Genomic DNA, 15,870 nt, shown 5'->3' with positions numbered 1-15,870 from the left:
CCTTTTTTTTCCTTTATTCATTCACAGGATGAGGGCAAGGCTGGCTGGGTCAGCATTTATTGCCCATCCCTAACTGCCCAGAGGGCAGTTAAGAGTCAACTACATTGCTGTGGGTTTGGAGTCACATGTCGGCCGGACCAGGTAAGGATGGGAAGTTTCCTTCCCTAAAGGACATTAGTGAACCAGGTGGGATTTTCCAACAACCGGCAATGGTTTCATGGTCATCATTAGAATTAATTCCAGATATTTCTGAGTTCAAATTCCACCATCTGCTGCGGCGGGATTCGAACCTAGGTCCCCAGAACATTACTTGGGTCTCTGGATTAACAGTCCAGCGATAATATCACTAGGCTATTGCCTCCCCCTAATTTGATATTTTGATATTTAAAATTATAACCTTTGCAGTAAGTTTAATTAATGTCTTTGTTAGTTAATAAACTTTTAGTTTAGTATCAGAACAAACCAACTTCATTTCTGCACCATCTCTTAAAGTACAACCTGATTCTAAACTGTTGGAAAGTGAAGCCTTCACCCAGGGAGGCTAAATCCACTTTGAATTAGTGATAGTAAGAACTGCAGATGCTGGAGTCAGATTTAACACACAGTGTGGAGCTAGAGGAACACAGCAGGCCAGGCAGCATCAGAGGAGCAGGAAAGTTGATGTTTCGGGTCAGGACCCCACTCTGAATTAGTGTTATGTCATTCCAGAGGAAGTGGTGGATGCAGGCACAGTTACAACATTTAAAAGATATTTGGATAGGGACATGAATAGGAAATGTTTGGAGGGATACAGGCCAAACGCAGGAACATGGGACCAGTTTAGTTTGGGAACTTGGTTGGCATGGACTAGTTGGACCAAAGGGTATGTTTGTATGCTGCATGATTCCATGACTCTATCTCCAGTATCTGCAGTTCTTTGTCTTATGACAAACCTGTCTTAAATTCTGGGGATGAGGTCAATTTCACAGTCAGGTCAAAATATCCAATCCAACCCCACAGCATAACTTTTATGATTGCCCTCTCTAGTCTAGAAATTTTGGAGCTGGAACCTTGGCATATTGGGAGTTTGTTCCTGATACCAGTATTAGCAACCTAATGGCAAATTGCAGTTCAAACTCTTCCCAGTGGATGAATATTTTTGTAATGACTTTGCACCACCTAGTGGTGGGGTTTGATTGCACTGGCGTGGAAGAAGGATTATCCAGGGGTCACAATTGAGTCAAACCTTAGCCCATGGCCCCCTTCTGCCACTAAGTGAAATTTCCTTCAATCCAATTTGTCCTAGATTTTCTTAGTTTTAAATGCTTTCACTATTCCCCTTAGTATTCCATTTGCAAGAGAGAAGACCTAAGATAGTTTATCTTTCTTCAGCCATAATTCACGTAAGTTCTAAGATCAAATGTACCTCTTCCAATAAATTAATGTCCTTTTTAAAATAGGAAGAACATTTTGTTTTTCATTTGTTCATGTAACATGGGTCCCACTGCCTGGACCACATTTATTGCCGCCCCTTGTTGCTACTAACAAGTTGGTATTGAGCTGTCTTCTTGAACCACTGCAGACCATTTACTACTGATTGACCCACAATAACTTTAGGGGAGGGAGTTCCAGGATTTTGACCCAGTGGCACTGAAGGAACGGCAATATGTTCCCAAGTCTGGAAATTGTGACTCCGTTACAAGACTATACAATTTTTTTTAAAACTTAGTTCTCTGGATTTATATGTTATATCTCTTGCCATACATCTTAATAACCTGTTTGTTTTTTTTTAAATCCTGCACACCCTGCAGCAAAGACTGCAGTGACCTGTCCCATTAAAATCCTAAGATCCCTTTCCAGCTCTCCATAACCCCTTCTGGCCAATTTCATAACTTTACACATTCCTGTATTAATTTACATCTGCTATGTCTCTTCTTACTAGCCAAGATCTTTTTGCAGTGATAGTCACTGTTTGCTATTTTGTCACATTTGCTATATTTCACTCCGATGGGATTTACCAGAGCCCAGTTACCTCTGTCAGTGAACTGGGGGAATTTTACAATTGTTTGAGCCAGTTCCTTCAGAACCTAGAGATGAAAGTTCTCAGAACTAACAGGCCTATCTACCGTGAACATTACTATTCTCCTCCATATGCTCCCTGGAGAATAGGGGTAAGCTCCTCAATATGCCCCCTGGAGAATAAGGGTAAAGTCCTCAAATATGCTCCCTGGAGAATAGGGGTAAGCTCCTCAATATATCCCCTGGAGAATAGGGGTAAAGTCCTCAAATATGCTCCCTGGAGAATAGGGATAAATTTCTCAATATGCCCCCTGGAGAATGTGGGGATTATGTGGCAGCTAGCATCTCATTGCCATAAACTGGGTTTCCTACCATCTGTCTCATCCTGGATCATTGCCGTCTGCTCCTTTTGGGTCTGGTGATTATAATTGGCAACAGGAATAAAGGATCCAACTCCAAGTGAACGTCTGACCCAGCTACTGCCATTTGCTCCTGTCAGCTGTACATTCAAGGAAGCAGCAGGAGCAATTCTTAAGGTTAACTCCATGGCCCTGCAATTCCCCACCGATCTCCCAGTCTCTGTGCCAAGCCCTTTGAAATTGTTGATTTCTCGAGCAATTAGGAGGGGTCATGAAATTTTCTTGGCAAGTAGGAACAAGGTGAATCCCAAAACTATAAATATTTCAGGAGAAAATGAGTAGACAGGGAACGGTAGGTCCACTCAAGGATAAAGGAAGAAATTTATGCATGTAGCTGGAAGAATTCATTGAGGAACTTAATGAGCGCTTTGCATCGGTATTCACCAAGGAGAAGGACATGGATGATGGGAAGGGGAAGGGTATATGTCGGGGGCTCTTCTGATTTGCTAAATATCCATTTGCCTCTTTTGATCCTGAGACCTTCAGAGTTTCTCCTTTCTGTTTATATTTCATATCTCCAGAACCTGCAGTACCTTGTTTTTATTTCAGCCTATGATTTTTGCAGCTGGTTACCAATATCTTGTTGGTATTCTTGGCTACCTATGTTCCTTATGATAGAAATTTCATCAGGAGCCTGTCATTTTATCAATAATGGTCCCCGACCGATGGAAATTAATCAGGTTTGGGTCAGACATAAAAGGACAGACAAAAATCCAGAACTTTTACCAGATCTAAAGAATGTTATTTACATTTACCCTATCGTAATTATCCTGCCATTGAATTGATGGATTGATGGTCAGTTGTATAAACTGGGCTTTAGTGAAAATTAAAAGGGGCTTAGTGAGTTTACTGAGGAATCTGAATTTAGTTTCACCTGAGTACGATCTTGTCCTCTAAGCAGGGTTGATAAAATCAAGCTTAAAATGCATCGAAAGCATTAATCAGATATCAGGCTTGAGCAACAGGTAAACATATACCACACTTTATCATTTTGTTAAAAAGAGACAGAGAAGTCACTTTTGCATTAAGTTTTCTACCTGACCATTCATTCCTCATGCGAGCAGATCTTCAATAGTCAAAAGTAGCCAATTGTTTACTGACAATTCAATGCAAAATTTGGATCTTGGAAAAAATCCATTTCTATTATATCCAAGTCAATATCCTTATGATTTATAGACTTTATCTGAAAGGAAATAATACTTTCTGCAGGCAAATAAAATCTGAGTTTTCATAGATTTCTGTTGAAACACTCAGTGAAGAAATATAATACTGTTTCCTTTGGATCTCTATGCTTCCCATTATTCAAAATGACTATTCGTATTATATATTACCTTTGCGTTGACCTTCTTCAGCAACTCCTCAAATTTCAGTAGACTGATCTTCTGTATGAATAGTATGGTAGCATTGACATCAGAGAAGCCCAAAGGTCTCGTGACAGCAAAACATTCGAAGATTGAGGCCAAATCGCTACTGGTTAAGTTTGCCAGCAAGTTACACTGAAAGAAAATAGATGGGAGTGTTCACAATTGTATTGTACTCGAAAAATTACAAAACAGTAAAAGTTTCATTAGGGGATAGTGGTGGCATTCTGTGAGAATTACAATTAGGCATAAACTGAGAATCTGTTCAGGGAAAGAAACAAACAGAGTCTTGGTTGTAGCATCCACATTTTGAGAATATCAAATTAAGGAAAATATACTTTGAAAGCTTTTAAAAGCTTTTGTTGGTGAAGGCCTGCATTAATGGTCGGGTCATGCTGCATGTAGGAGTGTTTTTCCAGAGTGTGGCAAGCAGCAGATGCCTCAAGAAAAACAAATATATGAAGGGGCTCCTCAAACAGATTTTGGATATATCTGCATGTACAAACCACCAATGTGCGCACTCCACACCAACTTTTTTTGCCTTTCCCAATCTGGCTTACAGTCACACATCTAAATCACATCATGTGTTTCACTTTTACATTCGTAGGAAACTGGTATAATGGACAAGGGTAGCATTTATTTCCAGTCTCTAATTGCTCTTCAGGAGATGAGATGTACTATTTCCCTGAACTGCTGCAGTCTGTGTGCTGTGTGTTGTATATTGTCATAGTGATTTTGTCCAACTGAATGGCTCACTGGCCATTGCAAAAAGCAGTTAAGATTCAAGCACAGACTGCTGCGATTCAGAAGTCACATTCAAACCTGACTATATCTTTTGCAAATGAAGTAAATTTGTTTTTTTTCAATTAATTCAGAAAATAGGGTGTCATTGGCTAGACAAGCATTTATTGCACATCCTTAAGAACAGCTGATTTCCTTCCTTACTGTCCAAGTGGGTTTTTACAACAATCAATGACAATCACATGATTGCCATTAGGCTGGATTTTAATTGAATTTGAATGGCACTATCTGACTTGGTGGGATTCAAACCCATGGCCCCTGAAATTACTCCGTGGAGGCCGGTATCCCATCACCAAATCACCCTTTATTTACCTGAGCACAGTGCATGGGCTCTAACCAGTTAGCTCAGAGCCAGTCCCTAGAGTTCAGGAAAATCCCTGAGACTCCTGTTTATATCTCTCAGTCAGGGCTCAGGTTAACTGCCCCAATCAGGGATCTCATACTCAATGAGATCCACCTGGCTTTTTTTTTGTCTATTCATTTTGTGGGATGTGGGCATCGCTGGCTGGCCAGCATTTATTGCCCATTCCTAGTTGCCCTTGAGAAGGTGGTGCTGAGCTGCCTTCTTGAACCGCTGCAGTCCTCCTGCTGTGGGTTGACCCACAATGCCCTTAGGGAGGGAATTCCAGGATTTTGACCCAGCGACAGTGAAGGAATAGCGATATATTTCCAAGTCAGGATGGTGAGTGACTTGGAGGGGAGCTTGGAGGTGGTGGTGTTCCCATATATCTGCTGCCCTTGTCCTTCTAGATGGAAGTGGTCGCGGGTTTGGAAGGTGTTGTCTGAGGATCTTTGGTGGATTTCTGCAGTGCATCTTGTAGATAGTACACACTGCTGCTACTGAGCGTCTGTGGTGGAGGGAGTGAATGTTTATGGATGTAGTGCCAATCAAGTGGGCTGCTTTGTCCTGGATGGTGTCAAGTTTCTTGAGTGTTGTTGGGGCTGCACCCATCCAGGCAAGTGGAGAGTATTCCATCACACTCCTGACTTGTGCCTTGTAGATGGTGGACAGGCTTTGAGGAGTCAGGAGGTGAGTTACTCACTGCAGTATTCCCAGCTTCTGGCCTGGTCTTGTAGCCACTGTGATAATGTGATGAGTCCAGTTGAGTTTCTGGTCAATGGTAACCCCCGGGATGTTGATAGTGGGGGATTCAGTGATGGTAATACCACTGAATGTCAAGGGGCCGTGGTTAGATTGTCTCTTATTGGTGACGGTCATAGCCTGGCATTTGTGTGGCACAAATGTCACTTACCACTTGTCAGCCCAAGCCTGGATATTGTCCAGATCTTGTTGCATGTGAACATGGACTGCTTCAGTATCTGAGGAGTCACGAATGGTGCTGAACATTGTGCAATCATTGGCAAACATCCCCACTTCTGACCTTATGATGGAGGGAAGGTCATTGATGAAGCAGCTGAAGATGGTTGGGCCTAGGACACTACCCTGAGGGACTCCTGCAGAGATGTCCTGGAGCCGAGATGATTGACCTCCCACAACAACAACCATCTTCCTGTATGTCCTGTGACCTCATGTCGATCACTACATCCCCAGGACATCGGCCTGGGGTTCTGCATTACTAGTCCAGTTATGTTACCATCCACCACCGTCTCCCCATTAGCAAACAAGATTGTTTTTCAATAAAAATCTGGTAGTTTCATGGTCACCATTACTAAGACCAGCTTTTTATTTTAATTTAAACACTACAGATGTCATAATTTGAATTCCTGTCTCTGGACCTTTAGCCTAGGCCTCTACATTACTGATGCAGTAACACAAACATTATGCTACCAAATTCCCCGCACAAATTGTGCTTCAAGCCAGTAATATTAGAGTCATCGGAGACTGCTGTGTACCTATCATTTAATAACAGGCTGAAGAGAAATGAATGCAATAGGCTCTTGAGAAAAGTTTAAAATGTGAAGTCACAGGATGTATATTTTAGAGAAATGGTTGCATGTGTGTAAAAGGAGTACAATAATTTTGTTATTTTGGCATTAGTTGGAATTTTGCTCAGCTATATTAATGATTTATCTCCCAAATTTAATCCTGGTTTCTCCTTCTTTGTCTCAGTATCAGTTCTTCTGTCTGATTAAAGTATTATATAAACATAAGTTATTCTTGTTGCTGAATTCACTTTTCACAATCAATAAGTTTCACTTTGGATGTTTTGTATTTCTTTATCATTTTTATTTATTTCTCGACAAAAGGTATGGAAGGGGTGAAGTCTTTTAGAAAGCCCACATACCTAATTAACATTTCTAAATGTTGTCAGATTTAATTACATTGCAATTGTCTGCCAGGTAATTACTGTCAGCTTCATTAATCCAGACCAAGTCATAAGATTACACATTCCTACCTTTCACTGGTATAGGCCATACCTTAGTACATGCATATTGTGAGACTGTAAAGCTACAGAAATCACTTAGGTTGCCAGAACGTAGTTTGGATTCCAGTGCCATGCTGTAAGGAAATAATTGTCTTAGATAATAATATGTGAATGCAAGATACAACTGTGTGTGTAGAATATACATGTGTGTGTACATATATAAAACAGTACATGGTTGAAGTAAGAAAAACTGTGGTTAAGTTTAATACACTGCTTTTGATGTTGTACTTTTCATGTTATAATTTTCCAATTTGTGATTCAAGGTTCATATGCTAATTGTAACCTGCATGTTGGTACTTTCTGGAGAATTTCTGAAGAAGGTTCCCGACCTGAAACGTCAGCTTTCCTGCTCCTCTGATGCTGCCTGGCCTGCTGTGTTCCTCCAGCTCCACACTTTGTTATCTCTGACTCCAGCATCTGCATGGGTTTCGTCCGGGTGCTCCGGTTTCCTCCCACAGTCCAAAGATGTGCAGGGTAGGGTGGATTGACCGTGCTAAATTGTCCAAAGTGTCCAGGGATGTTTCGGTTAGGTGGGTTAGACACGGGAAATGGGTCTGGGTGGATCTCTTCGGAGGGGCAGTGTGGACTTGTTGGCCTGAAGGGCCTGTTTCCACACTGTAGGGATTCTATGATCTGCGGTTCTTACTATCTCTTGGTACTGTTTTAAATTCATTCACAGGATGAGGGCATTGCTGGCTAGGAATTGGAATTCTGCAGTCATTAAGGTCAGATTGAGTCCAGAATGTGGCTAACTGGACTCGCTGGACAAAAATTCAAGGCTCAGCTTTAAATCAGGCAAGGGTCAACCAGTTTGTGTTGGGTGCTGGGCTACAACAAAGTCACAGGCCGAGGCCTGGAGAGTTTTACACTCCTGGGCTTCACTTAAACACTGAAGTCTGAAATCCCACCCAGGCCTGGGTAACATTGTCCATTCAGTGGGGAATGCCATTTTGGGCAGATGACTGTCACAGCCAAGTACCCAGACGAAAAGTGCTCTGCAGTCGGGTAACTGGACGCTGATTTCCATCAGTGATCAATGGACAGAGTTAGAGATGCGTATATAAAGCAAGACCCAGGATTTCCTTGGGAGCTGGAAGGAGCCAGCCTCTTGTGGCCAGAAAAGAAATTTAAAATAAAATCATAATTTGCCCTTTCTGTGCTGGGGCTCAACTGGCTTTTGATCCAGCCGTGAGCAGGTCTGGCCTGATATACAAGCCACCACCACATCCACTGGGGCAATTTTTTTTCCCAGTTCATTCGTGGGCATTGCTGGCTGGCCAGCATTTCTTACCCGTCCCTAGTTGCCCCTTGAGAAGGTGGTGGTGAGCTGCCTTCTCCAACCGCTGCAGTCCACCTGCTGTGGGTTGACCCACAATGCCATTAGGGAGGAGGAAATCTGTGACCAGGGCCAATAAAGCCACTGGAACCCAAGCTGTATGTTTAAAGTGCATCCCAACAGTACGAGGACTATTGTCCTTCCTCCTCACAATTTAAAAGTACAGTAGGTTAAGATAAAGTGGGTAACCTCCCTTCCAATTTCACCAGCAGTTAAAATTGTGGCCTGCCAGTCTAGCCCCAGCCTTTATATATAGTGATTGTGAAAGGAACTACATTGATGCGTCAGCACACTATCAAGGAGCAATATTGCCCTCATCATGATGGGGCACTGCAGCTATAACAACAATTAACATTATGACAGTCCATACTTTCACATACCTCTTGTTGCCTTCACATATTCGCTGTTCTGTAACAGGGAAAGTAAAGGGAAAACTATTAGTTACAAAATTCTCCAAATCCCTGAACCGAAACAGACTTTAAAAATCGTATGAATGTCGCTCCCACTTACCATCTGGGAAAAGGCCATTGCACTAAGAAGGGACAAGAAAATATTTTAATAATTTGTGACTGTAAGTTTAAATACATGAAGTAGAGAATTTCCCTGGAGCCCTTACAAGCTCTGGCTGTTACTTTGGGAAGCAGAAAAAGTGCCATTTTCCAGCATTCAGCCAATTTTCCATCAACTTACAGCTGTAAGAAACCCAGGGAAGTTTGAAGTGGAATTGTTTAAACCCTATAAAATTGGTGAACTAACTGACAAGTCCTGTCTTACCTCTTTGGTATTCACAGGTGTCACCAAACAGGCTGGAAAGAAAGATATCAGAAAAATGCTGTTACAAGATGTTTGCTGGAACTTTCTAGCTTTGCTACTCTTAAATACAACACGTCATATTGAGTTAGACGGTGGTGAAGCAGATTTACATTCCAATTATTTTCAGGTATGGGAGCAGCTCACCATCTCTAGCTCAATATAGTATTGACTAGACTGAAAGGCTCTTCTAACACAGTGATAGTGCCCCTACCTCTGGACCTAGAGACCCAGGTTCAAATCCCACTACTCCAGAGACATAACAAATTCAATAAGCAGGTCAATTACAAAACATCTATTCATGAGACTGACTTCCTTTGGTTGGACTGAAGGTAGGCTCCTGGAGATGTGGGGCAGGCATTTGTTCTGATGTGATGTTGGTCCTAGTATCTGTTGTTCACAGAAACCCACTGAGATTGTGCAACCACCTATACATAGCCCACATGAAGGTGCTCTTGTGGTGGAGTGGTAGTGTCCCTACCTATGAGTCAGAAGGCCTGGGTTCAAGTCTCACTGCTCCAGAGGTGTGTCGTAACAACACTGAACAGGTTGATTTAAAAATATCTACACCATTTAAGTGAGCAAATGGGGTCTTATGCAATGATTTGCACAGTTAAAAGGCCACTCTTTGACTTGGGGCTATCCAGCTGCCCAAAAGACCGACGTGCTACAAGATCAGACATGCTCACCTTCTTCCACTACTTTCTATACTTTGCATTGCTATCTAGTCCAGAACTATTGCTGAGGAATGGTTTTCCCACAGAGGGGTTAGTAATCCAAAGATGCTGAGGTAAATTATATGCAATAGCCTTTTGACTGTTTCCACAGACATCTGAGCCAAGTTCAGTTCTTTTTGTCCTTTTGTTAGGAGACCTGACTAGCATGTATATGGCCCAATTTCATGTGGAGAACAATGAAATGTGCTCGTAATTTTCCATCCAAGATACGTGTTAATAACTCATATTGTGTTGATCATCAACCAAGAGCAGTATCAGTGAAGGAAGTGACAGAACAGGTAAAATAGTTTTAAGTATATATATATATATATATAAAATTAAAAATTCACTGGAATCTAATCTGAGAATTTGATCATAAATGGCTCTTGGTTTCAGAACGCATATATATTAAAACTATCATCAATAGGTCAGAACCTCTTTACTGTAGAATACCATTTACACTATTGGAAAAGTAATTGTGGTACAAACGATTTACGTTATTCTAGGGTTATAAAAAACTTGTTACCTCTAGCTATTTTCCAGTTATTGCTACATTACACCTTCTGACACAGTTTGCTAACAAAATAAACCTACCGATTGTGAGGCTCACAAGGACAGTCCAAGGGCTAGACCATTCAAAAACCATCTTCAGCTGCATTGTTGAGAAATGATCGTCCTTTCCAAATCAAATGCAGCTGTCCATCTGCAGAAAGAGTTATTTACAGCTTCTGTTTTGCAAATATTGTGGAGCAATACAAGGACAGTCATGATAATACCCAAATTAAAGCCTGTTTAAAAATGTAAGGGACCTAGGGCTTTTCTCTCAATACATTCTACAGAATGGGATAAGGAAATTATTGCTTGAACAGAATTAAATCACAACAACAATTTGTATTTACATAGCACCTAAAAAATTGTAAACATCCTCATGAAGGTTAAACGTAAGAATCCTGTTTAAGTGATTATTCAAAAACAAATCATGGTTGAATTGAAAACCTACACCAATCTAAAATGTGTAACAGTGGTGTCACTTGACTCTTCAGTTCTGGGGAGGCAATGGCCTAGTGGTATTATCACTGGATTGTTAATCCAGAGACACAGACAATGTTCTGGGGACCCGGGTTCAAATCCGACCATGGCAGATCGTGGAATTTGAATTCAATAAAATATCTGGAATTAAGAATCTAATGATGACCATGAAGCCATTGTCGATTGTTGGGAAAAACCCATCTGGTTCACTAATGTCCTTTAGAGAACGCAACTGCTATCCTTAGCTGGTCTGGTCAACATGTGACTCACAGCAATGTGGTTGACTCTTAACTGCCCTCTGGGCAATTAGGGATGGGCAATAAATGGTGCCTGGCCAACAAAGCCCTCATCCCATGAATAAATAAAGAAAAAGAAAGATAAAATACAAATACATGTCTCTGCTTGCTGCTACGTTTTGAAGCAGAGCCTTCTTACAGCTCCTTGACAATGCGCCTTATTGTGATGTCCTGTTCGGAATTAGAACAATTATGCTACTTGATTAATTTCCAAAAGATAAATATTTGTCTTGGACCTCAACATGTAAAGGTGGAGAAATTTGAGGTTAGACACTTTAGCAGGAAGAGTAGAGGAGCTGAATATTATTTGAATGGAGAAAGACTGCAGAAAGTTACAGCATGGAGGGTTTTGGGAGTCCTCATCCACGAATCACAAAAAGCTAACATACAGGTTCTGCAAAATGTTGGCCTTTATTTCAAAGGGAATTGATTATAAAAACAGGGAGATTTTGCTAAAACTATACAGGGCAGTATTCAGACCATAGCTAGAATACTGTGAGCAGCTTTGGGTTCCTTATAGCATTAGACTTAGCCCAGAAAATGGTCACGAGGTTGATCCTCACTAGGAAGTGCTGTCTTCTGAGGAGAAATTGAGATGGTTGGGCCTATACTCATTGGATATAGAAGAATGAGAACCAACTTTACTGAAACATACAAAATTCTTGGAGGTCTTGACAGGGTAGATGCGGAAAAGTTGTTTACTTTTTGTGAGAGAATTTAGGACCACGGGGCATAATTTCAGAATAAAGGGTTGCATGTTTAAGGGACAGATGAGGCAGAATTCCTTCTCTCAGAGGGTTGTGAATCTGTGGAACAATGGCGTAGATTCGATGGGCTGAATGGCCTACAGATACTTCTGCTTCTATGTCTTATGGTGCTATGGTCTTAACAGATCTAAATATAAAACAGACAATCAATGCAATACTGCATCTTGAGCAGCATTGCTTATGTCCCGTTACACAGTAGATTCTGTTGAGGCTGAAGACAAGCTTCTAATCTAAAAGTTTACCATTTTCAAATAGACCAGTTTCTGTACAGCGATTATTTTCCTGATTTATTATAATCCTGAACCACACTTTGCAAGGATATAAATGTTGCAGCCGACATGATGTTAATGAATGAACATGATGCACCAGTTCCACACAGAGAAGCTCTGTCTGGCAGGCACTAAAAGAGGCAGGGGTCCCAATTTTAGTTTTGCTTGACTACCTGTATTTTTTTTTTGCAGTGGTTTTAGAAACAAGTGTGTTCTCACCACACCTACGATGGCCTTATTATCAATGGTAAAACATATCTAAGGTATACTGTCAATTGGAAATTCACTTATAGAATTTTACAGTACAGAAGGAGGCCATTTGACTCAGCATATCTGTACTGGCTCCTTAAAGAGCAACCCAGCTATTCCCATTCGCCAGCCCTTTCTGTAGCCCTTAACTTCATCACTTTCAAATATCTATCCTACTCTCATTTGAAACATCCTATGGAATCCTCCTCCCCAACGCTTCCAGGCAGCGCATTCCAAATCCTAACAACTCTCTGAGCAAAGAAATTTCTCCCCATCTCACTGCTAGCTCTCTTGTTGACAATATTGATATTATAACATCTAGTTACTGACATATCAACTACTGAAAATAGACTATCCTCCTTTATGCCGTCAATATTGTTTATAATTTTGAACACCTCAACAAGGTCATCTCTTAATCTTCTCTGCTCCAAGGAGAATAAGCCCAGTTTCTTTAATCTTTCCTTGTATCTAAAATACCTCATTCCTGGTATCATCCTGGTAAATCTCCTTTTGAACTCTCTCCAGGGGTTTAATGTCCTTCCTTAAATAAGGTACCCAGAACTGAACACAACACTCCAAATGTGGTCTGATCAATGATTTGTAGAGGTGTACCTTGCTTTTATACTCTGCCTCTATTTTTAAACCCAAGGATCCCATAAACCACTTTAATAATGTTTCAACTTGCCTGGCCACCTTCAGAGAATCATGCACATGAGCCCTGAGGTCCCTCTGCTCCTGTATTCCCCTCAAAGTTGTACCATTGAGCCTGCATTGTCTCTCTGTACTTCTTCTACCAAAATGCGTTACCTCACATTTCTCTGCATTAAAATTCATCTGCTAGGTGACTGCCCATTTGGCCAACTTGTCAGTGTCCCTCTGCAGTCACTCAGCATCATTCCCACAATCCACTATTCTCCCTAACTTAGTAGCATCTGCAAATTTAGAGATTCCACCCTCAATACCCATCGCCAAATCATATATAAATCAGAAAAAGCAAGGGGACTAAAACTGATCACTGAGAAACACCCCTCTTAATTTGTCTCCAATCTGAGAAATGCCCATCTATACCCACCCTGCTTCAAACTTTTACGCACCTTCTAATCCATGCTGCCAAGGACCCTTCAATCCCAAACATTTTTAATTTACTGATCAACTTGCCATGTGGCACTATATCAGATGTTTCCTGAAAGTACAAATTTACAACATTCACAACATTAGCCTCATCCGCTGCCTGTGTCACCTCATCAAAGAACACAATTAAATTTGTCAAACATGACATGTCCTTGACAAAGCCATGTTGACTGTTCAGTATTAACTTAGTTTTCTCTAGGTGTATATTTATCTTATCCCATATTATGGCTTCCATCAGTTTTCCCCACTATTGATGTCAAGTAGTTTCCTGGGTTATCCTTTGCCCCTTTCTTAAACAATGGTGTCACATTTACAATCTTCCAGTTCCCCAGGACTGATCCCGTGTTCAGAGAGACCTGGAGAATTTCTATTAATGGCTCCACAATTTGCCACCCGAATTCTCTCAGCGATCTAGGATGCATCCCCATCCAGGCCTGATGACTTCTCTAACTGCAGTGCTACCCAGCTTTTTAGCACGTCATCTTTATCCATCACTATACTGCTCAGTTGCTCAACACCCACATTTTCAACTCGGCCATTGTCACCATTTTGTAACTTGGCAAAGACGGAAGCAAGATATTCATTTCGTCTCTCTGCGATAGCCTTTGCTTCAGTGAGCAGCATACCCTGCCTGCTCCTTATGGGCCCCACTCTATCCTTCGCTAATCTCTTCCTGTTAATATATTTGAAGAGCATTTTACTCTTTGTTGTAGTGCAACCTTCCATCTTTTCCACATGTCTCTTCTTAACCTTCCTCATTCCAGCCTTTTAGCCTCTCTCCTGTATTTGAGATACTCTTCCTGATTTCTATTGCTATTATTATTCTGGTATGCATCATATGTCTCTTTTCTCTTCCTTACTTTCTCATCAATATCCTTAGTCATCCAGGATACTTGAGCTCTAGAAATGTTTGCAACATGTGAAGCATATCCCAATCAGGATACCTTGGGCAAAAGTACTAATGGGACTAAAAACTGACAAGTCGACTGGACCTGATGGAGTGCAGCCCAGGAACCTTAACAGAACTGGCTGCAGAGATAATAGACACAATGATTGTAATCTTCCAAAATTCCTTGGATTCTAGAAAACTCTTAGTAAAATGGAAAAATGTAAAGGTAACATCTCTATTCAAGAAAGGACTGAGACAAGAGCTAAAGATTATAAGCCAGTTAGCCTAACATTTGGCATTGGGAATATTCTGGAATCCATTATTGAGGAAGTGTAAGGGGATATTTAGAAAATCGTAATACAATCTTGCAGAGATAATGTGTTTTTTTGTAAGGGTTATCATGTTCGAAAGGTTACCAGTGTTCTATGGGAATGTAGTAAGCAAGATGGGGAAAGGGGAACCAGTAGACGGATGGTGTATTTGGATTTTCAAAGGCATTGTTGAGGTGCCACATAATTATTTATTGCATCAGAAAACAGATTGTGTTAGAGATAATCGAGTAGCATGAATAGGGTACTTTGAACAAAAGTAGAAGCCTCTTCTTTTAATCAAATATTGTCTTAAAATTCTCCGTTAACTCAGTTGGACCACATTGCCCATCATATTTTTAGCGTTAAGAAATATTATGAATTATAAATTAATTTTCAAATGTTAGTCATTTTCCCAACCATCATATCTTTTAAATGTTGCACCTATTTTCCCAACCATCATATCTTTTGTAGTTTTCTAATCGACCTTAGACACATTACCCCTGATAATTACATGATTTATTTTGTTATGACATAAGATTTGGATTTAATCTAATTATTGTCAATTTCAATGTAAAATGAAATTATGTTACGATCAGTCTTCCCCATAGGCACCATCATTAATTATTAATTTATTTAGTTATGAATTAACCCTGTCTCACTGGATAGTACTAGATTTAGAAGCAACATTAGACCTGTTCCCTAAATGGTTCTTTGATATTGTGATCTAGAAAACCATTTTGAATACTCTTCATTTCCTCATCATCCTCACAGTTAATAAAACTTGGGTTTGACCAATCCATATTGAGAGGAGTGGGCAAGAAGGCTACCCCATGTCAGGCAGTCAGCATCACCGACAGGCAGTCAGCAACACCTACAGGCAGTCAGTATCACTACAGGCAGTCAGCATCACCGACAGGCAGTCAGTATCACCTACAGGCCGTCAGCAACACCTACAGGCAGTCAGTATCACCTACAGGCCGTCAGCATCATCTACAGGCAGTCAGTATCACCTACAGGCAGTCAGTGTCACCAACAGGCAGTCAGTATCACCAAGAGGCAGTCAGCATCACTGACAGGCAGTCAGTATCACCAATAGGCAGT

The 15,870-nt window shown here is 40.9% G+C and overlaps 1 protein-coding gene across 1 annotated transcript in view; it reads right to left on the bottom strand.

Annotated features, from left to right (window-relative positions):
* The window catches only part of LOC125485690, a 170,333-nt gene that overhangs the window by 145,934 nt on the left and 8,529 nt on the right, over window positions 1-15,870 (bottom strand). Inside the window, exons 2-7 of the mRNA XM_048609750.1 lie at window positions 10,423-10,531; window positions 9,077-9,108; window positions 8,813-8,834; window positions 8,683-8,710; window positions 6,959-7,040; window positions 3,749-3,913 (exon numbers count right to left, since the gene is read on the bottom strand). Coding sequence (XP_048465707.1) covers window positions 3,749-3,913; window positions 6,959-7,040; window positions 8,683-8,710; window positions 8,813-8,834; window positions 9,077-9,108; window positions 10,423-10,486 — 393 coding nt within the window. The 5' untranslated portion in view covers window positions 10,487-10,531. The remainder of the gene's footprint in view (window positions 1-3,748; window positions 3,914-6,958; window positions 7,041-8,682; window positions 8,711-8,812; window positions 8,835-9,076; window positions 9,109-10,422; window positions 10,532-15,870) is intronic.

This window comes from Rhincodon typus, chromosome 21, assembly GCF_021869965.1.
Source record: "Rhincodon typus isolate 14 chromosome 21, sRhiTyp1.1, whole genome shotgun sequence".
Lineage (NCBI taxonomy): Eukaryota > Metazoa > Chordata > Chondrichthyes > Orectolobiformes > Rhincodontidae > Rhincodon > Rhincodon typus.
Note: the sequence above shows the minus strand (reverse complement) of the source record. Positions and strands in the feature narration are given on the sequence as shown.